This window comes from Triplophysa dalaica, chromosome 7, assembly GCF_015846415.1.
Source record: "Triplophysa dalaica isolate WHDGS20190420 chromosome 7, ASM1584641v1, whole genome shotgun sequence".
Taxonomy (NCBI): Eukaryota; Metazoa; Chordata; class Actinopteri; order Cypriniformes; family Nemacheilidae; genus Triplophysa; species Triplophysa dalaica.
The window spans coordinates 10078811-10103730 of record NC_079548.1 but is presented as its reverse complement, the minus strand read 5'-3'; the positions used below and the strand labels follow the sequence as shown (position 1 = coordinate 10103730).

At 38.7% G+C, this 24920-nt stretch overlaps 5 protein-coding genes across 5 annotated transcripts; 2 read left to right on the top strand and 3 right to left on the bottom strand.

Moving 5' to 3' along the window:
• Positions 1-2751: 2751 nt before the first annotated feature.
• LOC130426372 (heat shock 70 kDa protein-like) lies at positions 2752-6477 on the bottom strand. Its single transcript, XM_056753108.1, has 2 exons — positions 6327-6477; positions 2752-5504 (listed from the first exon to the last, which is right to left on the bottom strand). The coding sequence occupies exon 2, from the start codon at positions 5487-5489 to the stop codon at positions 3558-3560; it is 1932 nt and encodes a 643-aa protein (XP_056609086.1). The 5' UTR covers positions 5490-5504; positions 6327-6477; the 3' UTR covers positions 2752-3557.
• Positions 6478-7623: 1146 nt separating this feature from the next.
• Positions 7624-10409, top strand: LOC130426374 (heat shock 70 kDa protein). Its single transcript, XM_056753109.1, has 2 exons — positions 7624-7777; positions 8080-10409. The coding sequence occupies exon 2, from the start codon at positions 8099-8101 to the stop codon at positions 10025-10027; it is 1929 nt and encodes a 642-aa protein (XP_056609087.1). The 5' UTR covers positions 7624-7777; positions 8080-8098; the 3' UTR covers positions 10028-10409.
• A 2215-nt stretch (positions 10410-12624) lies between these two features.
• LOC130426375 (heat shock 70 kDa protein-like) lies at positions 12625-15313 on the bottom strand. The gene is made up of 2 exons (XM_056753110.1): positions 15160-15313; positions 12625-14857 (listed from the first exon to the last, which is right to left on the bottom strand). Exon 2 carries the CDS (start codon positions 14836-14838, stop codon positions 12910-12912), a length of 1929 nt encoding a protein of 642 aa, XP_056609088.1. The 5' UTR covers positions 14839-14857; positions 15160-15313; the 3' UTR covers positions 12625-12909.
• A 1134-nt stretch (positions 15314-16447) lies between these two features.
• LOC130426371 (heat shock 70 kDa protein-like) lies at positions 16448-19662 on the top strand. Its single transcript, XM_056753107.1, has 2 exons — positions 16448-16607; positions 17430-19662. The coding sequence occupies exon 2, from the start codon at positions 17445-17447 to the stop codon at positions 19374-19376; it is 1932 nt and encodes a 643-aa protein (XP_056609085.1). The 5' UTR covers positions 16448-16607; positions 17430-17444; the 3' UTR covers positions 19377-19662.
• A 2041-nt stretch (positions 19663-21703) lies between these two features.
• Positions 21704-24475, bottom strand: LOC130426376 (heat shock 70 kDa protein-like). The gene is made up of 2 exons (XM_056753111.1): positions 24322-24475; positions 21704-24019 (listed from the first exon to the last, which is right to left on the bottom strand). The coding sequence occupies exon 2, from the start codon at positions 23998-24000 to the stop codon at positions 22072-22074; it is 1929 nt and encodes a 642-aa protein (XP_056609089.1). The 5' UTR covers positions 24001-24019; positions 24322-24475; the 3' UTR covers positions 21704-22071.
• Positions 24476-24920: the final 445 nt, after the last annotated feature.

The following is a 24920-nucleotide window of genomic DNA, read 5'->3' as shown; positions in this document are numbered from 1 at the left end:
ATGTTGCATGCGTATGGATTGATATTCTATATTTCACACGTGGCAGCCTCACAGCACAGCAGAGATACAGGTGCCCGATATCAACATAATTGCCTTGATGAACACATTATATCTCAGCAGCAGCTGTTAGAACAACAGTGATGGGATTAGAGAATGTGTTATTAAATTTGTTGTTTTTATTAAATGAATGAATCAATCAATGATTTTATTCAATTTCTTATTACAATATTGACAACAGTCATTAAATGATTTTCCAAAATGATTTAAAAAATCTCATGAATTTGGAAGCTTAAAAAAGTTACTTCACACCAGACAAATTTTAGTGTTGAAGACCCATGTCTATTTATTGTTAATTTATTGTATTGCCATGATGGGCAGTTTCACCTGTGCCCTCTGTTTTGTCTTAATCTAGGCATGTATTCGAGGTCAAACAAATTTACAACTAGATAACCATGCAGAAAAAATATTTCCCGTGCCACTCTCTGACACTTGATCAGTGAAATGCGATATGAGCAGCAAAGCATCGGCCACCTCATGGGCTTCTGTAGGTCTTTGCAATGTATGCTGAAATCTCTCAACATTCAATATCCCCTAAGAAAGTGCAGACAATGTACTCTGTTCTATGTATGTGTGTGTTTTATAATGGTGTGTTCCATATAAAGAAGCCAAATAACAAGTGATGGTGGAAGGTAAGGATGGAAAGTCTGTTTATCGAAAGCTGAAGAAGATTATGATGTCATAGTGTCTTTTTTCGATGGACTCATGCCAGCCCCCCTAAAAGAAACAGACGGAAGAGCCTGGCACTTGTGGTTGCCTGTTTTACACTGTAGTGGTGAACCCTGCTGTTTGTGTCAAGAACTACACTTGGGATTTAAAGCCCAAGCCATTAGTGCTATACACACTTGTCTCTAAAAACCACTGTATTGACACGGCCAGAAACCTGGGAGTGGTAATCGATGATCAGCTAAAGTTCACGGATCACGTTGCCAGCACCACCTAGACATTCATCCAAAACAACATTAGGAAAATTCGACCTTTCCTGTCCGAGCATGCTAAGCAAGTCCTAATCAAGGCTCTTGTTCTGTCCAGACTGGACTATTGCAATGCACTACAGGCCGGACTTCCAGCTTGCACAACCAAACCTCTACAGATGATCGGGAATGCAGCTGCAAGAGTTGTCTTCAATGAACCAAAGAGAGCACACAACACTCGCTTGCATCAAATTCAAATTCTGCAAACGAAAGATGTCTTGTAGTGCCATCCCAAAAATGGAAAAAAATCACTCTCACACGATCTGTTCCACATTTATGGGATGTTCTGCCCGCTGCTACAAGATCAGCAGATTCTGAAGCCATCTTTAAGAATCGGCTAAAAAAACATCTGTACCATCAGCACCTGACCGATTAGTTCTGACGTCTATCTCTTTTCGACTCTTTCAATCCATAAACAAAACTAAGCTTTGTTTACTTTGCTAAGCTAAATAAGACTAGTTTTACTGGGTTTATGTTTTTTGTTGTCCTTATATTGTTCCAATTGCTTCCAGTGTTTCCCTCATTTGTAAGTCGCTGTGGATAAAAGCGTCTGGTAAATGACTAAATGCGAATCTAAATTTACATTCAGTTTTCCATGTGAGATGGAACTGGAACCGTGAGAACTACAGCACGTTGGAGAAGATCTTCCACAAATCCCTGGAGTTCTGCAATGACACTTGGAAAATAAGAATATGTCAAATTGCAGAATAAAGAATATATTACTGTAGAAAAGCAAAAATATGGGTTTGCTGAAAGGATAGTCTTTATTAAATTTTTGCCAAGTTTATAGTTTACTCATGTTCAATGTACAGTATATAAGAACGTGTATGTAAAATAAGATTTAGCTGGTTTCCGGAAGGTGAAGGTTCCCTGAGGTTCATGTCCCTCCATTAGGGGTCTCTGTAAATAATCTTTCTACATGTACTTTAATGTGTTCTTTTGACAGCGGTGGGGAAACTCTGTCCGTTAAAGAATTTTCTGAAAATTCTATTGTGAATATCAACATTTTAAATGAAAACATGTTATTTGCTCTCCTGCTTACTAGCTGGAACAGTGTAACGTTCAAGAGTGTCGCTGGAAAACAAAGCTTTCAGTAAAATGACCTGTGAACCTTTGAGTCTTGCATGGATTTTTCTGCATGGAGTTTCATTTTGTTTGACAAATTGTGAAAGAGTGGTTCAAGTAGCATGAAATATCATTTTCAAACATGGATTGGCCACCACAGAGTCCAGACCTTAACCCCATAGAGAATCTTGTGATGGGATCTGATGGAGAATAAAAGATCAAAAGATCATCAATAAAAGATCTTGGCAAAACATTAATGCAACTCTGGACGGGAATAAATGTTGTGACATTGCAGAAGCTTATCAAAATGATGCCACGGCAAATGTGTGCCATAATCAAAACTTAAGGCAGCCCAACAATATATTAAAGTGTGTAACTTTTTTGGACGGCCATTTTATTTGTCCAATATATAATACTGGACAAATGGTAGAATTCTTCTTTCTCTTGATCTCAATAGTTAAAGGCTTATGCTATTTAGATTGTGCCTACATGAATTCTTCTAAAAAAACGAATGGATAAGTTGGAACCGCCAAACATATAGAAAAAAAAGCAATTAAGTTGGCAAGTTGTATTGCTATTATACCATGAACGATCTACTCTAATAAAGTAGACTGTGCAGTACAGTTTTCTTCGATAAAAAAACAGCGCAACTTCATCATTTAAAATGTCTATTTACATTTATTTACATCACAGACTGCAAGGAGTTATCAACATGTTACTGTAACAAACTATGAAAAGAATCATATCAACAAGATTTAACATGAATTCTAAAGGTTAGACTTACATAATTTTACATCTTAAAAATATTGTAAACTTAAATCTTAAATACTTATTCTTAAATACCAAGTTATTATAATGGGTTTGATCCAACATTTTTTGGTGAACATTAGAAAAAAAGAAACCTGCACCACAATGAGAACTGTTAAAAAAAGCCAAGGAGATTTTAGTCTTTCATTCACATTCATGTTTTTTTAATCCACCTTAATGGATAAATTGGAACCCCCAAACATGTAGAAGAAGCAGCCAACAAGCTGGACAGTTGTTTTGCTATTATTTTATGAACATGTGATAAATTGAGATTAGGCTGATTATATGCAATTAAATGATTATTAAAGTAGAACTGTTTAGTACAATTTTGTTGAAAAAAAACGACATAATTTAAAATGTATATTTACATTTATGTACATCACCTTGCAAGGACACTTATCAACATGTAACTGAAAACATCACATTTACAAGATTTAACATTACAAATTCTAAAGGTGTGACTTGCATAATTTTACATCTTCAAAATATTGGGAACTTAAATCCTTAAATACTTATTGTTAAATAATACGTTTTTATAATAGGTTAGATCCAACATTTTTTGGTGAACATTAGAAAAAAATAAACCTGCACCACAATGAGAACTGTATAAAAAAGCCAAGGAGATTTAAGTCTTTCATTCACTTTCATGTTTTTTTAATCCACCTCTTCAATAGTCGGTCCTTGGGAACCTGCCCCTGAACCAGCCTGTCCCTGAGGTCCACAGCCTCCAGCTGGCATTCCTCCCTGGTATAGTTTAGCAATGATTGGGTTGCAGACTTTCTCCAGCTCTTTCAAATGATGTTCATACTCCTCTTTATCACCCAGCTGGTTGTTCTCTAACCAGGTGATGGTTTCGTTGCATTTCTCAAGGACTTTCTTCTTGTCATCCTCACTGATTTTGCCTTTGAGGTTCTCATCCTCCACAGTCTTCTTCATGTTGAAGGCAAAAGACTCCAGCGAGTTCTTGGCAGCAATCTTCTCTCTTTGCAGATCATCTTCAGCTTTGTATTTGTCAGCTTCCTGCACCATTCTCTCAATCTCCTCTTTGCTCAGTCGGCCCTTGTCATTGGTGATGGTGATCTTGTTCTCTTTGCCAGTGATTTTGTCCACAGCTGACACATTCAGGATTCCATTAGCATCTATGTCGAAGGTCACTTCAATCTGAGGAACTCCACGTGGTGCAGGTGGAATTCCTGTCAGCTCAAACTTCCCCAGCAGGTTGTTGTCTTTTGTCATGGCTCTCTCTCCCTCATACACCTGGATCAGGACACCGGGCTGGTTTTCTGAGTAGGTGGTGAAGGTCTGGGTTTGTTTAGTGGGGATGGTGGTGTTGCGTTTGATGAGGGGAGTCATGACTCCTCCTGCTGTTTCAATACCCAGAGATAGAGGAGCAACATCCAGCAGCAACAGATCTTGAACGTTTTCAGATGTGTCACCCATCAGGATGGCGGCTTGCACCGCAGCACCATAAGCCACAGCCTCATCTGGGTTGATGCTTTTGTTCAGTTCTCTTCCATTGAAGAAATCTTGAAGAAGTTTCTGGATTTTAGGAATTCTTGTTGATCCACCAACCAGGACGATGTCATGAATCTGAGACTTGTCCATATTGGCATCTCTCAGAGATTTCTCCACGGGATCCAGAGTTCCCCTGAAGAGGTCTGAGCACAGCTCTTCAAACCTTGCTCTGGTGATGGATGTGTAGAAGTCAATGCCCTCATACAAAGAGTCGATCTCAATGCTGGCCTGAGAGCTGGAGGAAAGGGTTCTCTTGGCTCTCTCACAAGCTGTACGAAGCCTCCTCAGCGCTCTCTTGTTCTGACTGATGTCCTTCTTGTGTTTTCTCTTGAATTCTTCTACAAAGTGATTCACCATGCGGTTGTCAAAGTCCTCCCCACCCAGGTGTGTGTCTCCAGCTGTGGCTTTCACCTCAAAGATGCCATCTTCAATGGTCAGGATGGACACATCAAATGTGCCTCCACCCAGGTCAAATATCAGGACGTTACGCTCGGAACTTTTGCCTCTGTCCATCCCGTAGGCAATGGCAGCAGCTGTGGGCTCGTTGATGATTCTGAGAACATTCAGGCCAGCGATTACTCCAGCATCTTTAGTGGCCTGCCTCTGGGAGTCATTGAAGTAGGCAGGAACAGTGACAACCGCATTGGTCACCTTCTGTCCCAGGTACGCCTCTGCAATCTCCTTCATCTTCACCAGGACCATAGAGGAAATTTCTTCAGGATTAAATGTTTTGTTTTCTGCCTTGTATTCAACCTGAACCTTTGGCTTTCCTCCTTCGTTGATGACTTGGAAGGACCAATGCTTCATGTCAGACTGCACAACCGGATCGTCAAACTTTCTTCCGATCAGCCTCTTCGCATCAAACACTGTGTTGTTTGGGTTCATGGCAACCTGATTTTTAGCTGCATCTCCAATGAGCCTCTCTGTGTCCGTGAAGGCAACATAGCTGGGTGTTGTTCTGTTGCCCTGATCATTGGCGATGATTTCCACTTTTCCATGCTGAAACACCCCCACACAGGAGTAAGTGGTGCCCAGGTCAATTCCAATAGCAACTCCTTTTGCTGATGGCATTTTAATCCAAGTATTCTGTATGAAATAAGAGTGAGATTTAGCATTTATTCTGATTTAAATAATCAATGAGGAATGAAGTGTTTCTGTTCCATAAGAAATCATGTTTGTTACATTGTTCTTAGTAAGATGAACGTCCTTGTTTTATAGTGTACAAACAGTTCCTTTAGACATTGTGTTCTGATGTTAGAATTGAAAAATACAAAATATCATAATGTATTATTTTAGTAAAATGCTAAGTAAAGTATATTACAGTACAGTTTTACATTTGTAAATTAAAGAATTAAGAAAAACAAATGCTTTTTGACCTCCTTTAAGTAAAGGATAATGTACAGGCAGCGGCTGCTCGTACATTATACCACTTATTACACGACTACTTGCCACATGAGAAAAAACTGGACATGAAATGTGAATTTGAAATATTTTACTAGCTCACTTTTATCGAATGAAGACCTTCCGTGAGGAAAAGCCGTTTACTTACAGTTTTAAGGTAAGAAATGATGTTCAAATGCCACGAAAAGGTAATTTGGTTTAATCATTTGTAAATATAATATTTGTTATTAACGACATATTTATATTTAATTTGTCAAAAAAAACTTTTAAAAATGATTTGCTGCATCAAGGTTGACGTGTGTTACTAGTTTTGAGAGGTCGTAATCTGGGAACAACCAAATTGAAAATCTGCGATTGACCAATCAGAATCAAGCATTCCAACGAGCCGTGTAATAATGAAATGTAAATACAGTAGTCATACAGATAAATGTGATATCGATACATCGCTAAGTAATTCCGTTTATGTCTTGATGTAGGCTAAGTGAGAATAAATATTGGTAAACTTACCGAACAGATTCTTGAAAATAATAAAATAAATCTTGTCACGATAAAAGGTCACACTTATATTAAACTCTTTCTTCTTGACAGGCTCGTATTTGTGGTTTGACATCGACCACACATCAGAGGCTTAAATACACCGCAGTGCTCTCCCATTCAAACTCTCCTAAATTCTAGAAATGTCCTGAGAATCTGACCAATCAGAAGACTCCGAGCCGACGCGCTTACGTCAGCCAGCCCGTCACCAGCAAAGCATCTGCGTGACCATTCTATGCGCTTCTCGGTGCTGTTCTGTTTTTACATTTATATTATTAATAAAACATTTTTGGGCCAACCTGAATGTAAAATGCGGCTTAAAAGGCGTTTAAAACTTTTAAGAAGTTCTGTGTAATGGACTACAATGGACTTCAATGGAAGAAAAAAGTCCCTTTAACATAAATCGCGTAACAGCGAACCCTACTGAAATTGGGGCAGAAAAACGACATATTTCTTGAAACGTCTCCATTGTTCCAGAATCGTCTACTTATTTGTTAATGTAAGGTGAAACCCATTCATACATATTTTAAATTTTTATAAAGTATGCAATATATAAAAAATTGAAAAATTCGACGAACATAAATCAGGTTATAAAAAGGAAACGTCACATTCTACCAAACAATATTTTAGAAGCGACACTGAATATAATGTATATAAAGTGAAAGCAAAAGGCTTTGTGCTTTGTTTCTTTCTCTTGGTTGGTTTTCATTTCTTTTAAATGACTTATATAATATATTAGTTTTAAATGACAATTTAAGTAGCCTATTTTTATATACATATATGAGGATTTTAAATGGAAATCGTTACCATTTATAAATATTAGAAACGAATTCTGAAAAATGAATGAATGAATGAATGAATGAATACTGTGAAACAAGGCTAAAGTCTCCTAATCTTATTACGATTTAGAGCAACACATTTTTATTTCAACCACTATTTTCACTATAATTTCAGACTTTGACGTGGCCTTACTCAGTCAATATGAAATGTCTAGGTTATATATATATAGGTTATATTTTCAACATAGCAACCCGGATGCTTTAATGTACGAAACTGTTAATCGCACAAAAAAGCCAGAGTTTTCACTGCAGGATCACGTATTTTCTGAATGTTTAAAAAACACTCTATAACCTATTTATATGTTTACTGGTTTACATGTCGAAAGGTCTCCGTATTTTAGAAAACGCGAGAAATTTCCACCAGGAAATTCTTCCACGAGATGACGCTGCCTTGTGGGAGGAGCCGCTGGACTGTTCCTCGTTATGATTGGTTGACTCGCCAGAGCTTTCGAGAAACTTCATGCGCCAACCTTGGGAATATAAAGCGCACCCGGGGCTCTGGTTTGGTATATCTTGAACTCGCAGAAGAAGAGATCGTTCAACGAGACACAATTTCCAAATAAGAAAGGAAATAATTAATTTAAGGTAAGTTGAATAATACATTGAATTGAAATAGTTGAAACTAAACTTTTTATGAGTTTAAATGTATTATTTAGTAAATGTATTGTTTTTAATTATATTTCTTAAATGTTATTATAATGATTTATTAATTCATTAGTTTAGTCTATTTTTTCATTTATGTAGTAACCAGAAAACATGCCTAATAATGTGTGGTGATGTAGATGATAGAAAGCATATAATGAACAATAAATAAATCAAATATTCCCTTTTTGGCAGAATGAATGTTATACATTGTAGTGATTTTGTATTCAATTTGGTGATTTCAGGTTACCATTAGAATCAAACATGTCTGCAAAAGGAGTTGCTATTGGAATTGACCTGGGCACCACTTACTCCTGTGTGGGGGTGTTTCAGCATGGAAAAGTGGAAATCATCGCCAATGATCAGGGCAACAGAACAACACCCAGCTATGTTGCCTTCACGGACACAGAGAGGCTCATTGGAGATGCAGCTAAAAACCAGGTTGCCATGAACCCAAACAACACAGTGTTTGATGCGAAGAGGCTGATCGGCAGAAAGTTTGACGATCCAGTTGTGCAGTCTGACATGAAGCATTGGTCCTTCCAAGTCATCAACGAAGGAGGAAAGCCAAAGGTTCAGGTTGAATACAAGGCAGAAAACAAAACATTTAATCCTGAAGAAATTTCCTCTATGGTCCTGGTGAAGATGAAGGAGATTGCAGAGGCTTACCTGGGACAGAAGGTGACCAATGCGGTTGTCACAGTTCCTGCCTACTTCAATGACTCCCAGAGGCAGGCCACTAAAGATGCTGGAGTAATCGCTGGCCTGAATGTTCTCAGAATCATCAACGAGCCCACAGCTGCTGCCATTGCCTACGGGATGGACAGAGGCAAAAGTTCAGAGCGTAATGTCCTGATTTTCGACCTGGGTGGAGGCACATTTGATGTGTCCATCCTGACCATTGAAGATGGCATCTTTGAGGTGAAAGCCACAGCTGGAGACACACACCTGGGTGGGGAGGACTTTGACAACCGCATGGTGAATCACTTTGTAGAAGAATTCAAGAGAAAACACAAGAAGGACATCAGTCAGAACAAGAGAGCGCTGAGGAGGCTTCGTACAGCTTGTGAGAGAGCCAAGAGAACCCTTTCCTCCAGCTCTCAGGCCAGCATTGAGATTGACTCTTTGTATGAGGGCATTGACTTCTACACATCCATCACCAGAGCAAGGTTTGAAGAGCTGTGCTCAGACCTCTTCAGGGGAACCCTGGATCCCGTGGAGAAATCTCTGAGAGATGCCAAGATGGACAAGTCTCAGATTCATGACATCGTCCTGGTTGGTGGATCAACAAGAATTCCTAAAATCCAGAAACTTCTTCAAGATTTCTTCAATGGAAGAGAACTGAACAAGAGCATCAACCCAGATGAGGCTGTGGCTTATGGTGCTGCAGTGCAAGCCGCCATCCTTATGGGTGACACATCTGAAAACGTTCAAGATCTGTTGCTACTGGATGTTGCTCCTCTATCTCTGGGTATTGAAACAGCAGGAGGAGTCATGACTGCCCTCATCAAACGCAACACCACCATCCCCACCAAACAAACCCAGACCTTCACCACCTACTCAGAAAACCAGCCCGGTGTCCTGATCCAGGTGTATGAGGGAGAGAGAGCTATGACAAAAGACAACAACCTGCTTGGGAAGTTTGAGCTGACAGGAATTCCACCTGCACCACGTGGAGTCCCTCAGATTGAAGTGACCTTCGACATAGATGCTAATGGAATCCTGAATGTGTCAGCTGTGGACAAAAGCACCGGCAAAGAGAACAAGATCACCATCACCAATGACAAGGGCCGACTGAGCAAAGAGGAGATTGAGAGAATGGTGCAGGAAGCTGACAAATACAAAGCTGAAGATGATCTGCAAAGAGAGAAGATTGCTGCCAAGAACGCGCTGGAGTCTTTTGCCTTCAACATGAAGAAGAGTGTGGAGGATGAGAACATCAAAGGCAAAATCAGTGAGGATGACAAGAAAAAAGTCCTTGAGAAATGCAACGAAACCATCACCTGGTTAGAGAACAACCAGCTGGGTGATAAAGAGGAGTATGAACATCATTTGAAAGAGCTGGAGAAAGTCTGCAACCCAATCATTGCTAAACTATACCAGGGAGGAATGCCAGCTGGAGGCTGTGGACCTCAGGGACAGGCTGGTTCAGGGGCAGGTTCCCAAGGACCGACTATTGAAGAGGTGGATTAAAAAAACATAAAAGTGAATGAAAGAGTAAAATCTCCTTGGCGTTTTTATACAGTTCTCATTGTGGTGCAGGTTTATTTTTTTCTAATGTTCACCAAAAAATGTTGGATCTAACCTATTATAAAAACTTATTATTTAACAATAAGTATTTTAAGATTTAAGTTTACAATATTTTTAAGATGTAAAATTATGCAAGTCTAACCTTTAGAATTTGTAATGTTAAATCTTGTAAATGTGATTTTCAGTTACATGTTGATAAGTGTCCTTGCAAGGTGATGTACATAAATGTAAATATACATTTTAAATTATGTCAGTTTTTTTTTCAACAAAACTGTACTGCACAGTTCTACTTCAATAAACATTTAATTGCATGTAATCAACCTAATCTCAATTTATCACATGTTCATAAAATAATAGCAAAACAACTGTCCAGCTTGTTGGCTGCTTCTTCTACATGTTTGGGGGTTCCAATTTATCCATTAAAAAGTTTTTTTTTTAATAATTAAGGCCCGAATTTAAAAGAAAAAACTTTTAACCCGTTAAGATTAAGAGAAAGAAGAATCCACTATCTTCAACCATTTGTCCAGTAGTATATATTTGACATATACACCGGCCGTCCAAAAAAAGTCACACCCTCAAATATTTCGTTGGACCGCCTGTCACCAAATTTTTCCCGTCCAGAGTTGCATTAGTGTTTTGCCAAGATCTTATATGATGGGAGAGTCGGACCGTTGTGCAAAATCTTCTCCAGCACATTCCAAAGATTCTGGGGTTGAGGTCTGGAATCTGTTAGGGCCAATCCATGTGTGAAAACAATGTCTAATGCTCCTTGAACATAATTTGGCACACAAAATGAAACACCATCGAGGAAAACATCCATGCACACATAGCAAGACTCAAAGCGTCACAGGTCATTTTACAGAGGGCTTTGTTTTCTAGCGACACTCTTGAACGTTACACTGTTCCATCTAGTAAGCAAGAGAACAAATAACAGGTTTTCAATTTTAATGTTGATATTCACAATAGAATTTTCAGAAGATTCTTAAACGGAGAGAGTTTCCCCACCGCTGTCAAAAGAACACATTAAAGTACATGTAGAAAGATTATTTACAGAGACCCCTAATGGAGGGACATGAACCTCAGGGAACCTTCACCTTCCGGAAACCAGCTAAATCTTATTTTACTTACACGTTCTTATATACTGTACATTGAACATGAGTAAACTATAAACTTGGCAAAAATTTAATAAAGACTATCCGCTGTCAAAAGAACACCAAAAAGTAAATAAAGTACATGTAGAAAGATTATTTACAGAGACCTCTGGATGGAGGGACAAGAAAACCTCAGGGAACCTTTACGTTCCGGAATCCAGCTAAATCTTCCATTGTGTTATTCTAATTATACGTACTTATATACTGTACATTGCAAATTAGTAAACGATGAACTGCACAAAAACTTAATAAAGACTATACTTTCAGCAAACCCATATTTTTGTTTTTCTACAGTAATATCGGAATGGGAACATTGTTCTTTATTCTGCAATTTAACAAATTCTTATTTCGTTATAAACTTTTATTGAGGACTGCTGGTCCAGAAATGGGCTTGAAGCACAATTCGCTAAAAGAAAACATTTAAGATATTGAAATGTTACACTTACATTCTCATAATGCTTTTAAGCAATAGGCTCATAGAACCCAATGGATTCTTTATATATGATATCTTGCATGAAGAGCACATGAGCAACATTGAGTTTCCAAGTGTCATTGTCATTGCAGAACTCCAGTGATTTGTGGAAGATCTTTTCCACCGTGCTGTAGTTCTCACGGTTCTAGTTCCATCTCACAAGGAAAACTGAATGTAAATTTTCTAATTCAGCCTAGCACAGTACACAAAGCTTTTTTTTTTAAGGATTGAAAGAGTAGAAAAGACATAGAAGTCAGAACTAATCGTTCAGGTGCTGATGGAACAGATATAACACTTTATTTGGGCTTTTGTTTTTTTAATCATTTTTTCATTAATAATGTTTAGAGATTTAAAGATTTAATTAATAAACCATTAAGAAAATGTTGAACCAGCTTACTTACAGCTGACTGGCAAGTTTATATTGTAGCGTGTGCTTAAAGGGACAGTTCACACAGTAATACAATTCTGTCATAATTTACTCACATTTGAATAGAATCTGTATACATTTATTTGTTCTTATAAACACAGAGAAAGATATTTGAAAGAATGTCAGTAACCAAACTGTTCTTGGGCCCCATTGATTACCACAGTAAGAAAAAATTATTTGTTCTGTTGAACACAAAATAAGATATTTTGAAGAATGAAGGACACCAAAATGTTCGCGTGAACTTTTGTCAACCATTGAAATTTTCCGCATGGCAGTCAATGGAGTTCAAGAACCGTTCGATTACAACCATTCATCCAAATATCTTTCTCTATGTTCAACCAAGAAATTAACACGGTTTTGGAACGACTAGAGAGTGAGTAATTCAAAAAATAATTTTCATTTTAGGGTGAATTATCCCTTTAAACTTCAGGTCACTTCATTTCATTTTTGACAAAAGAGAGCAAAATGTTAATTTATGAATGAGACCAAGTGCCATTGGTATTTTATTTAAAAAATGTTTATAACAGCATTCATTAAATGCACAAATAATATTTATATTTAAAACAATACACAATTTCTATTTAATAAATGAATGACAGTGATTTAATAAAATAAGATAAGTAAATAAAAAATAAAGAAAGGGAAAAATAAAACTAGGTAGCAATGACAAACTAAGAGATATTTTTTCAGAGGTTGTGAATATAAAATCATTAAATGTCTTTAAAAAATACTTTTTTAATTTGGGGCTCACAAGCGTATCAAGGCGTGTTCTCATTTAATCCACCTCTTCGATAGTTGGACCCTGGGTACCGGGCCCTGAACCGGCCCGTGCCTGAGCTCCACAGCCTCCAGCTGGCATTCCTCCCTGGTATAGTTTAGTAATGATTGAGTTGCAGACTTTCTCCAGCTCTTTCAAATGATGTTCATACTCCTCTTTATCAGCCAGCTGGTTGCTCTCTAGCCAGGTGATGGTTTCGTTGCATTTCTCAAGGACTTTCTTCTTGTCATCCTCACTGATTTTGCCTTTGAGGTTCTCATCCTCCACACTCTTCTTCATGTTGAAGGCATAAGACTCCAGCGAGTTCTTGGCAGCAATCTTCTCTCTTTGCAGATCATCTTCAGCTTTGTATTTGTCAGCTTCCTGCACCATTCTCTCAATCTCCTCTTTGCTCAGTCGGCCCTTGTCATTGGTGATGGTGATCTTGTTCTCTTTGCCGGTGCTTTTGTCAACAGCTGACACATTCAGGATTCCATTAGCATCTATGTCGAATGTCACTTCAATCTGAGGGACTCCACGTGGTGCAGGTGGAATTCCTGTCAGCTCAAACTTCCCCAGCAGGTTGTTGTCTTTTGTCATGGCTCTCTCTCCCTCATACACCTGGATCAGGACACCGGGCTGATTTTCTGAATAGGTGGTGAAGGTCTGGGTTTGTTTGCTGGGGATGGTGGTGTTGCGTTTGATGAGGGGAGTCATGACTCCTCCTGCTGTTTCAATACCCAGAGATAGAGGAGCAACATCCAGCAGCAACAGATCTTGAACATTTCCTGATGTGTCCCCCATAAGGATGGCGGCTTGCACTGCAGCACCATAAGCCACAGCCTCATCTGGGTTGATGCTTTTGTTCAGTTCTCTTCCATTGAAGAAATCTTGCAGAAGTTTCTGGATCTTAGGAATTCTTGTTGAGCCCCCAACTAGAACGATGTCATGAATCTGAGACTTGTCCATCTTGGCATCTCTCAGAGATTTCTCCACGGGATCCAGAGTTCCCCTGAAGAGGTCTGAGCACAGCTCTTCAAACCTTGCTCTGGTGATGGATGTGTAGAAGTCAATGCCCTCATACAGAGAGTCGATCTCAATGCTGGCCTGAGAGCTGGAGGAAAGGGTTCTCTTGGCTCTCTCACAAGCTGTACGAAGCCTCCTTAGCGCTCTCTTGTTCTGACTGATGTCCTTCTTGTGTTTTCTCTTGAATTCTTCTACAAAGTGATTCACCATGCGGTTGTCAAAGTCCTCCCCACCCAGGTGTGTGTCTCCAGCTGTAGCTTTTACCTCAAAGATGCCATCTTCAATGGTCAGGATGGACACATCAAATGTGCCTCCACCCAGGTCGAAAATCAGGACGTTGCGCTCTGCACCTTTGCCTTTATCCAGCCCGTAGGCAATGGCAGCAGCTGTGGGCTCGTTGATGATTCTGAGAACATTCAGTCCAGCGATTACTCCAGCATCTTTAGTGGCCTGCCTCTGGGAGTCATTGAAGTAGGCAGGAACAGTGACAACCGCATTGGTCACCTTCTGTCCCAGGTAAGCCTCTGCAATCTCTTTCATCTTCACCAGGACCATAGAGGAAATTTCTTCAGGATTAAATGTTTTGTTTTCTGCCTTGTATTCAACTTGAATCTTTGGCTTTCCTCCTTCGTTGATGACTTGGAAGGACCAATGCTTCATGTCAGACTGCACAACTGGATCGTCAAACTTTCTTCCGATCAGCCTCTTCGCATCAAACACTGTGTTGTTTGGGTTCATGGCAACCTGATTTTTAGCTGCATCTCCAATGAGCCTCTCTGTGTCCGTGAAGGCAACATAGCTGGGTGTTGTTCTGTTGCCCTGATCATTGGCGATGATTTCCACTTTTCCATGCTGAAACACCCCCACACAGGAGTAAGTGGTGCCCAGGTCAATTCCAATAGCAACTCCTTTTGCAGACATGTTTGATTCTAATGGTAACCTGAAATCACCAAATTGAATACAAAATCACTACAATGTATAACATTCATTCTGCCAAAAAGGGTATATTTGATTTATTTATTGTTCATTATATGCTTTCTATCATCTACATCACCACACATTATTAGGCATGTTTTCTGGTTACTACATAAATGAAAAAATAGACTAAACTAATTAATTAATATATCTTTATAATAACATTTAAGAAATATAATTAAAAACAATACATTTACTAAATAATACATTTAAACTCATAAAAAGTTTAGTTTCAACTATTTCAATTCAATGTATTATTCAACTTACCTTAAATTAATTATTTCCTTTCTTATTTGGAAATTGTGTCTCGTTGAACGATCTCTTCTTCTGCGAGTTCAAGATATACCAAACCAGAGCCCCGGGTGCGCTTTATATTCCCAAGGTTGGCGCATGAAGTTTCTCGAAAGCTCTGGCAAGTCAACCAATCATAACGAGGAACAGTCCAGCGGCTCCTCCCACAAGGCAGCGTCTTCTCGTAGAAGAACTTCCAGGTGGAAATTTCTCGCGTTTTCTAAAATACGGAGACCTTTCGACATGTAAACCAGTAAACATATAAATAGGTTATAGAGTGTTTTTTAAACATTCAGAAAATACGTGATCCTGCAGTGAAAACTCTGGCTTATATTTGTGCGATTAACAGTTTCGTACATTAAAGCATCCGGGTTGCGATGTTGAAAATATAACCTATATATTTGAATATAAAAATGTGTTGCTCTAAATCGTAATAAGATTAGGAGACTTAAGCCTTGTTTCACAGTATTCATTCATTCATTCATTTTTCAGTATTCGTTTCTAATATTTATAAATGGTAACGATTTCCATTTAAAATCATCATACATGTATATAAAAAATATGGTTCTTAAACACTTGTAAAAAATGTTTTTTGGGGTCTGTTTTTATTAATGTCTCATTGTCGTTATAGCCTACCAAGGATATTATAATACAATAATATTATAAAAGTTGTCATTTAAAAATAATATATTACAGTAGTTGTCATTTTAAAGAAATGAAAACCAACCAAGAGAAAGAAACAAAGAACAAAGCCTTTTGCTTTCACTTCATATACATTATATTCAGTGTCGCTTCTAAAATATTGTTTGGTAGAATGTGACGTTTCCTTTTTATAACCTGATTTATGTTCGTCGAATTTTTCAATTTTTTATATATTGCATACTTTATAAAAATTTAAAATATGTATGAATGGGTTTCACCTTACATTAACAAATAAGTAGACGATTCTGGAACAATGGAGACGTTTCAAGAAATATGTCGTTTTTCTGCCCCAATTTCAGTAGGGTTCGCTGTTACGCGATTTATGTTAAAGGGACTTTTTTCTTCCATTGAAGTCCATTGTAGTCCATTACACAGAACTTCTTAAAAGTTTTAAACGCCTTTTAAGCCGCATTTTACATTCAGGTTGGCCCAAAAATGTTTTATTAATAATATAAATGTAAAAACAGAACAGCACCGAGAAGCCGATAGAATGGCTGGCTGACGTAAGCGCGTCGGCTCGGAGTCTTCTGATTGGTCAGATTCTCAGGACATTTCTAGAATTTAGGAGAGTTTGAATGGGAGAGCACTGCGGTGTATTTAAGCCTCTGATGTGTGGTCGATGTCAAACCACAAATACGAGCCTGTCAAGAAGAAAGAGTTTAATATAAGTGTGACCTTTTATCGCGGCAAGATTTATTTTATTATTTTCGAGAATCTGTTCGGTAAGTTTACCAATATTTATTCTCACTTAGCCTACATCAAGACATAAACGGAATTACTTAGCGATGTATCGATATCACATTTATCTGTATGACTACTGTATTTACATTTCATTATTACACGGCTCGTTGGAATGCTTGATTCTGATTGGTCAATCGCAGATTTTCAATTTGGTTGTTCCCAGATTACGACCTCTCAAAACTAGTAACACACGTCAACCTTGATGCAGCAAATCATTTTTAAAAGTTTTTTTTGACAAATTAAATATAAATATGTCGTTAATAACAAATATTATATTTACAAATGATTAAACCAAATTACCTTTTCGTGGCATTTGAACATCATTTCTTACCTTAAAACTGTAAGTAAACGGCTTTTCCTCACGGAAGGTCTTCATTCGATAAAAGTGAGCTAGTAAAATATTTCAAATTCACATTTCATGTCCAGTTTTTTCTCATGTGGCAAGTAGTCGTGTAATAAGTGGTATAATGTACGAGCAGCCGCTGCCTGTACATTATCCTTTACTTAAAGGAGGTCAAAAAGCATTTGTTTTTCTTAATTCTTTAATTTACAAATGTAAAACTGTACTGTAATATACTTTACTTAGCATTTTACTAAAATAATACATTATGATATTTTGTATTTTTCAATTCTAACATCAGAACACAATGTCATAAGGAACTGTTTGTACACTATAAAACAAGGACGTTCATCTTACTAAGAACAATGTAACAAACATGATTTCTTATGGAACAGAAACACTTCATTCCTCATTGATTATTTAAATCAGAATAAATGCTAAATCTCACTCTTATTTCATACAGAATACTTGGATTAAAATGCCATCAGCAAAAGGAGTTGCTATTGGAATTGACCTGGGCACCACTTACTCCTGTGTGGGGGTGTTTCAGCATGGAAAAGTGGAAATCATCGCCAATGATCAGGGCAACAGAACAACACCCAGCTATGTTGCCTTCACGGACACAGAGAGGCTCATTGGAGATGCAGCTAAAAACCAGGTTGCCATGAACCCAAACAACACAGTGTTTGATGCGAAGAGGCTGATCGGAAGAAAGTTTGACGATCCAGTTGTGCAGTCTGACATGAAGCATTGGTCCTTCCAAGTCATCAACGAAGGAGGAAAGCCAAAGATTCAAGTTGAATACAAGGCAGAAAACAAAACATTTAATCCTGAAGAAATTTCCTCTATGGTCCTTGTGAAGATGAAAGAGATTGCAGAGGCTTACCTGGGACAGAAGGTGACCAATGCGGTTGTCACTGTTCCTGCCTACTTCAATGACTCCCAGAGGCAGGCCACTAAAGATGCTGGAGTAATCGCCGGACTGAATGTTCTCAGAATCATCAACGAGCCCACAGCTGCTGCCATTGCCTACGGGCTGGATAAAGGCAAAGGTGCAGAGCGCAACGTCCTGATTTTCGACCTGGGTGGAGGGACATTTGATGTGTCCATCCTGACCATTGAAGATGGCATCTTTGAGGTAAAAGCTACAGCCGGAGACACACACCTGGGTGGGGAGGACTTTGACAACCGCATGGTGAATCACTTTGTAGAAGAATTCAAGAGAAAACACAAGAAGGACATCAGTCAGAACAAGAGAGCGCTGAGGAGGCTTCGTACAGCTTGTGAGAGAGCCAAGAGAACCCTTTCCTCCAGCTCTCAGGCCAGCATTGAGATCGACTCTCTGTATGAGGGCATTGACTTCTACACATCCATCACCAGAGCAAGGTTTGAAGAGCTGTGCTCAGACCTCTTCAGGGGAACTCTGGATCCCGTGGAGAAATCTCTGAGAGATGCCAAGATGGACAAGTCTCAGATTCATGACATCGTTCTAGTTGGGGGCTCAACAAGAATTCCTAAGATCCAGAAACTTCTGCAAGATTTCTTCAATGGAAGAGAACTGAACAAAAGCATCAACCCAGATGAGGCTGTGGCTTATGGTGCTGCAGTGCAAGCCGCCATCCTTATGGGGGACACATCAGGAAATGTTCAAGATCTGTTGCTGCTGGATGTTGCTCCTCTATCTCTGGGTATTGAAACAGCAGGAGGAGTCATGACTGCCCTCATTAAACGCAACACCACCATCCCCACCAAACAAACCCAGACCTTCACCACCTACTCAGAAAACCAGCCCGGTGTCCTGATCCAGGTATATGAGGGAGAGAGAGCCATGACAAAAGACAACAACCTGCTGGGGAAGTTTGACCTGACAGGAATTCCACCTGCACCACGTGGAGTCCCTCAGATTGAAGTGACCTTCGACATAGATGCTAATGGAATACTGAATGTGTCAGCTGTGGACAAAAGCACCGGCAAAGAGAACAAGATCACCATTACCAATGACAAGGGCCGACTGAGCAAAGAGGAGATTGAGAGAATGGTGCAGGAAGCTGACAAATACAAAGCTGAAGATGATCTGCAAAGAGAGAAGATTGCTGCCAAGAACTCGCTGGAGTCTTATGCCTTCAACATGAAGAAGAGTGTGGAGGATGTGAACCTCAAAGGCAAAATCAGTGAGGATGACAAGAAGAAAGTCCTTGAGAAATGCAACGAATCCATCACCTGGCTAGAGAACAACCAGCTGGCTGATAAAGAGGAGTATGAACATCATTTGAAAGAGCTGGAGAAAGTCTGCAACTCAATCATTACTAAACTATACCAGGGAGGAATGCCAGCTGGAGGCTGTGGAGCTCAGGCACGGGCCGGTTCAGGGCCCGGTACCCAGGGTCCAACTATTGAAGAAGTGGATTAAATGAGAACACGCCTTGATACGTTTGTGAGCCCCAAATTAAAAAAGTATTTTTTAAAGACATTTAATGATTTTATATTCACAACCTCTGAAAAAATATCTCTTAGTTTGTCATTGCTACCTAGTTTTATTTTTCCCTTTCTTTCTTTTTTTATTTACTTATCTTATTTTATTAAATCACTGTCATTTATTTATTAAATAGAAATTGTGTATTGTTTTAAATATAAATATTATTTGTGCATTTAATGAATGCTGTTATAAACATTTTTTAAATAAAATATCAATGGCACTTGGTCTCATTCATAAATTAACATTTTGCTCTCTTTTGTCAAAAATGAAATGAAGTGACCTGAAGTTTAAAGGGATAATTCACCCAAAAATGAAAATGATTTTATGAATTACTCACTCTCTAGTCGTTCCAAAACAGTGTTAATTTCTTGGTTGAACATAGAGAAGATATTTGGATGAATGGTTGTAATCAAACTGTTCTTGAACTCCATTGACTGCCATACGGAAAATTTCAATGGTTGACAAAAGTTCATGCGAACATTTGGTGTCCTTCATTCTTCCAAATATCTTATTTTGTGTTCAACAGAACAAATAATTTTTTCTTACTGTGGTAATCAATGGGGCCCAAGAACAGTTTGGTTACTGACATTCTTCCAAATATCTTTCTCTGTGTTTATAAGAACAAATAAATGTATACAGATTTGAAACGACTCAAATGTGAGTCATGATGACGTAAATGATGACAGAATTTTATTTCCGGGTGAACTGTCCCTTTTAGCACACGCTACAATATAAACTTGCCAGTCCCTTGTAGGCTGGTACAACATTTTCTTAATGGTTTATTAATTAAATCTTTAAATCTCTAAACATTATTAATGAAAAAATAAATAAAAAACAAATGCCCAAATAAAGTGTTACATCTGTTCCATCAGCACCCGACTCATTAGTTCTGACTTCTAACTCTTTTCTACGCTTTCAATCCTTAAAAAAAACCTAAGCTTTGTGTTCTGTGCTAGGCTGAATTAGAAAATGTACATTCAGTTTTCCATGTGAGATGGAACTAGAACCGTGAGAACTACAGCACGGTGGAGAAGATCTTCCACAAATCACTGGAGTTCTGAAATGACAATGACACTTGGAAACTCAATGTTGCTCATGTGCTCTTCATGCAAGATATCAAATATAAAGAATCCATTGGGTTCTATGAGCCTATTGCTAAAAAGCATTATGAGAATGTAAGTGTAACATTTCAATATCTTAAATGTTTTCTTTTAGCGAATTGTGCTTCAAGCCCATTTCTGGACCAGCAGTCCTCAATAAAAGTTTATAACGAAATAAGAATTTGTTAAATTGCATAAAGAACAATGTTCTCATTCCAATATTACTGTAGAAAAACAAAAATATGGGTTTGCTGAAAGTATAGTCTTTATTAAGTTATGTGCAGTTCATCGTTTACTAATTTGCAATGTACAGTATATAAGTACGTATATGTAAAATAACACAATGGAAGATTTAGCTGGTTTCCGGAAGGTAAAGGTTCCCTGAGGTTTTCTTGTCCCTCCATCCAGAGGTCTCTGTAAATAATCTTTCTACATGTACTTTATTTACTTTTTGGTGTTCTTTTGAGAGCGGTGGGGAAACTCTCTCTGTTTAAGAATTTTCTGAAAATTCTATTGTGAATATCAACATTCAAATTGAAAACCTGTTATTTGTTCTCTTGCTTACTAGATGGAACAGTGTATCGTTCAAGAGTGTCGCTGCAAAACAAAGCCCTCTGTAAAATGACCTGTGAAGCTTTGAGTCTTGCTATGTGTGCATGGATGTTTTCCTCGATGGTGTTTCATTTTGTGTGCCAAATTATGTTCAAGGAGCATTAGACATTGTTTTCACACATGGATTGGCCCTAACAGATTCCAGACCTCAACCCCAGAATCTTTGGAATGTGCTGGAGAAGATTTTGCACAACGGTCCGACTCTCCCATCATATAAGATCTTGGCAAAACACTAATGCAACTCTGAACGGGAAAAAAATTTGTGACAGGCGGTCCAACGTAATATTAGAGGGTGTGACTTTTTTTGGACGGCCGGTGTATATGTCCAATATATATTACTTGACAAATGGTTGAAGATAGTGGATTCTTCTTTCTCATAATCTTAACGGGTTAAAAGTTTTTTCTTTTAAATTCGTGCCTTAATTATTAAAAAAAAACTTTTAATGGATAAGTAGGAACCCCCAAACATGTAGAGGAAGCAGCCAACAAGTTGGACAGTTGTTTTGCTATATTATTTTATGAACATGTGATCAATTGAGATTTGGTTGATTATATGCAATTAAATGTTTATTAAAGTAGAACTCTGCAGTACAGTTTTGTTGAAAAAAACCCCACATCATTTAAAATGTATATTTACATTTATGTACATCACCTTGCAAGGACACTTATCAACATGTAACTGAAAACATCACATTTACAAGATTTAACATTCCAAATTCTAAAGGTTAGACTTGCATAATTTTACATCTTCAAAATATTGGGAACTTAAATCCTTAAATACTTAAATAATACGTTTTTATAATAGGTTAGATCCAACATTTTTTGGTGAACATTAGAAAAAAATAAACCTGCACCACAATGAGAACTGTATAAAAACGCCAAGGAGATTTTAGTCTTTCATTCACTTTCATGTTTTTTTAATCCACCTCTTCAATAGTCGGTCCTTGGGAACCTGCCCCTGAACCAGCCTGTCCCTGAGGTCCACAGCCTCCAGCTGGCATTCCTCCCTGGTATAGTTTAGCAATGATTGGGTTGCAGACTTTCTCCAGCTCTTTCAAATGATGTTCATACTCCTCTTTATCACCCAGCTGGTTGTTCTCTAACCAGGTGATGGTTTCGTTGCATTTCTCAAGGACTTTCTTCTTGTCATCCTCACTGATTTTGCCTTTGAGGTTCTCATCCTCCACAGTCTTCTTCATGTTGAAGGCAAAAGACTCCAGCGAGTTCTTGGCAGCAATCTTCTCTCTTTGCAGATCATCTTCAGCTTTGTATTTGTCAGCTTCCTGCACCATTCTCTCAATCTCCTCTTTGCTCAGTCGGCCCTTGTCATTGGTGATGGTGATCTTGTTCTCTTTGCCAGTGATTTTGTCCACAGCTGACACATTCAGGATTCCATTAGCATCTATGTCGAATGTCACTTCAATCTGAGGAACTCCACGTGGTGCAGGTGGAATTCCTGTCAGCTCAAACTTCCCCAGCAGGTTGTTGTCTTTTGTCATGGCTCTCTCTCCCTCATACACCTGGATCAGGACACCGGGCTGGTTTTCTGAGTAGGTGGTGAAGGTCTGGGTTTGTTTAGTGGGGATGGTGGTGTTGCGTTTGATGAGGGGAGTCATGACTCCTCCTGCTGTTTCAATACCCAGAGATAGAGGAGCAACATCCAGCAGCAACAGATCTTGAACGTTTTCAGATGTGTCACCCATCAGGATGGCGGCTTGCACCGCAGCACCATAAGCCACAGCCTCATCTGGGTTGATGCTTTTGTTCAGTTCTCTTCCATTGAAGAAATCTTGAAGAAGTTTCTGGATTTTAGGAATTCTTGTTGATCCACCAACCAGGACGATGTCATGAATCTGAGACTTGTCCATCTTGGCATCTCTCAGAGATTTCTCTACGGGATCCAGAGTTCCTCTGAAGAGGTCTGAGCACAGCTCTTCAAACCTTGCTCTGGTGATGGATGTGTAGAAGTCAATGCCCTCATACAGAGAGTCGATCTCAATGCTGGCCTGCGAGCTGGAGGAAAGGGTTCTCTTGGCTCTCTCACAAGCTGTACGAAGCCTCCTCAGCGCTCTCTTGTTCTGACTGATGTCCTTCTTGTGTTTTCTCTTGAATTCTTCTACAAAGTGATTCACCATGCGGTTGTCAAAGTCCTCCCCACCCAGGTGTGTGTCTCCAGCTGTGGCTTTCACCTCAAAGATGCCATCTTCAATGGTCAGGATGGACACATCAAATGTCCCTCCACCCAGGTCAAATATCAGGACGTTACGCTCTGAACTTTTGCCTCTGTCCATCCCGTAGGCAATGGCAGCAGCTGTGGGCTCGTTGATGATTCTGAGAACATTCAGGCCAGCGATTATTCCAGCATCTTTAGTGGCCTGCCTCTGGGAGTCATTGAAGTAGGCAGGAACTGTGACAACCGCATTGGTCACCTTCTGTCCTAGGTACGCCTCTGCAATCTCCTTCATCTTCACCAGGACCATAGAGGAAATTTCTTCAGGATTAAATGTTTTGTTTTCTGCCTTGTATTCAACTTGAACCTTTGGCTTTCCTCCTTCGTTGATGACTTGGAAGGACCAATGCTTCATGTCAGACTGCACAACTGGATCGTCAAACTTTCTTCCGATCAGCCTCTTCGCATCAAACACTGTGTTGTTTGGGTTCATGGCAACCTGGTTTTTAGCTGCATCTCCAATGAGCCTCTCTGTGTCCGTGAAGGCAACATAGCTGGGTGTTGTTCTGTTGCCCTGATCATTGGCGATGATTTCCACTTTTCCATGCTGAAACACCCCCACACAGGAGTAAGTGGTGCCCAGGTCAATTCCAATAGCAACTCCTTTTGCAGACATGTTTGATTCTAATGGTAACCTGAAATCACCAAATTGAATACAAAATCACTACAATGTATAACATTCATTCTGCCAAAAAGGGAATATTTGATTTATTTATTGTTCATTACATGCTTTTTATCATCAACATCACCACACATTATTAGGCATGTTTTCTGGTTACTACATAAATGAAAAAATAGACTAAACTAATGAATTAATAAATCATTATAATAACATTTAAGAAATATAATTAAAAACAATACATTTACTAAATAATACATTTAAACTCATAAAAAGTTTAGTTTCAACTATTTCAATTCAATGTATTATTCAACTTACCTTAAATTAATTATTTCCTTTCTTATTTGGAAATTGTGTCTCGTTGAAAGATCTCTTCTTCTGCGAGTTCAAGATATACCAAACCAGAGCCCCGGGTGCGCTTTATATTCCCAAGGTTGGCGCATGAAGTTTCTCGAAAGCTCTGGCGAGTCAACCAATCATAACGAGGAACAGTCCAGCGGCTCCTCCCACAAGGCAGCGTCATCTCGTGGAAGAATTTCCTGGTGGAAATTTCTCGCGTTTTCTAAAATACGGAGACCTTTCGACATGTAAACCAGTAAACATATAAATAGGTTATAGAGTGTTTTTTAAACATTCAGAAAATACGTGATCCTGCAGTGAAAACTCTGGCTTTTTTGTGCGATTAACAGTTTCGTACATTAAAGCATCCGGGTTGCTATGTTGAAAATATAACCTATATATATATAACCTAGACATTTCATATTGACTGAGTAAGGCCACGTCAAAGTCTGAAATTATAGTGAAAATAGTGGTTGAAATAAAAATGTGTTGCTCTAAATCGTAATAAGATTAGGAGACTTTAGCCTTGTTTCACAGTATTCATTCATTCATTCATTCATTCATTTTTCAGTATTCGT

Bases quoted from the DNA above. Each gene is read 5' to 3' on its own strand.
- LOC130426372 (XM_056753108.1), bottom strand. From the start codon at position 5,489: ATGCCATCAGCAAAAGGAGTTGCTATTGGAATTGACCTGGGCACCACT.
- LOC130426374 (XM_056753109.1), top strand. From the start codon at position 8,099: ATGTCTGCAAAAGGAGTTGCTATTGGAATTGACCTGGGCACCACTTAC.
- LOC130426375 (XM_056753110.1), bottom strand. From the start codon at position 14,838: ATGTCTGCAAAAGGAGTTGCTATTGGAATTGACCTGGGCACCACTTAC.
- LOC130426371 (XM_056753107.1), top strand. From the start codon at position 17,445: ATGCCATCAGCAAAAGGAGTTGCTATTGGAATTGACCTGGGCACCACT.
- LOC130426376 (XM_056753111.1), bottom strand. From the start codon at position 24,000: ATGTCTGCAAAAGGAGTTGCTATTGGAATTGACCTGGGCACCACTTAC.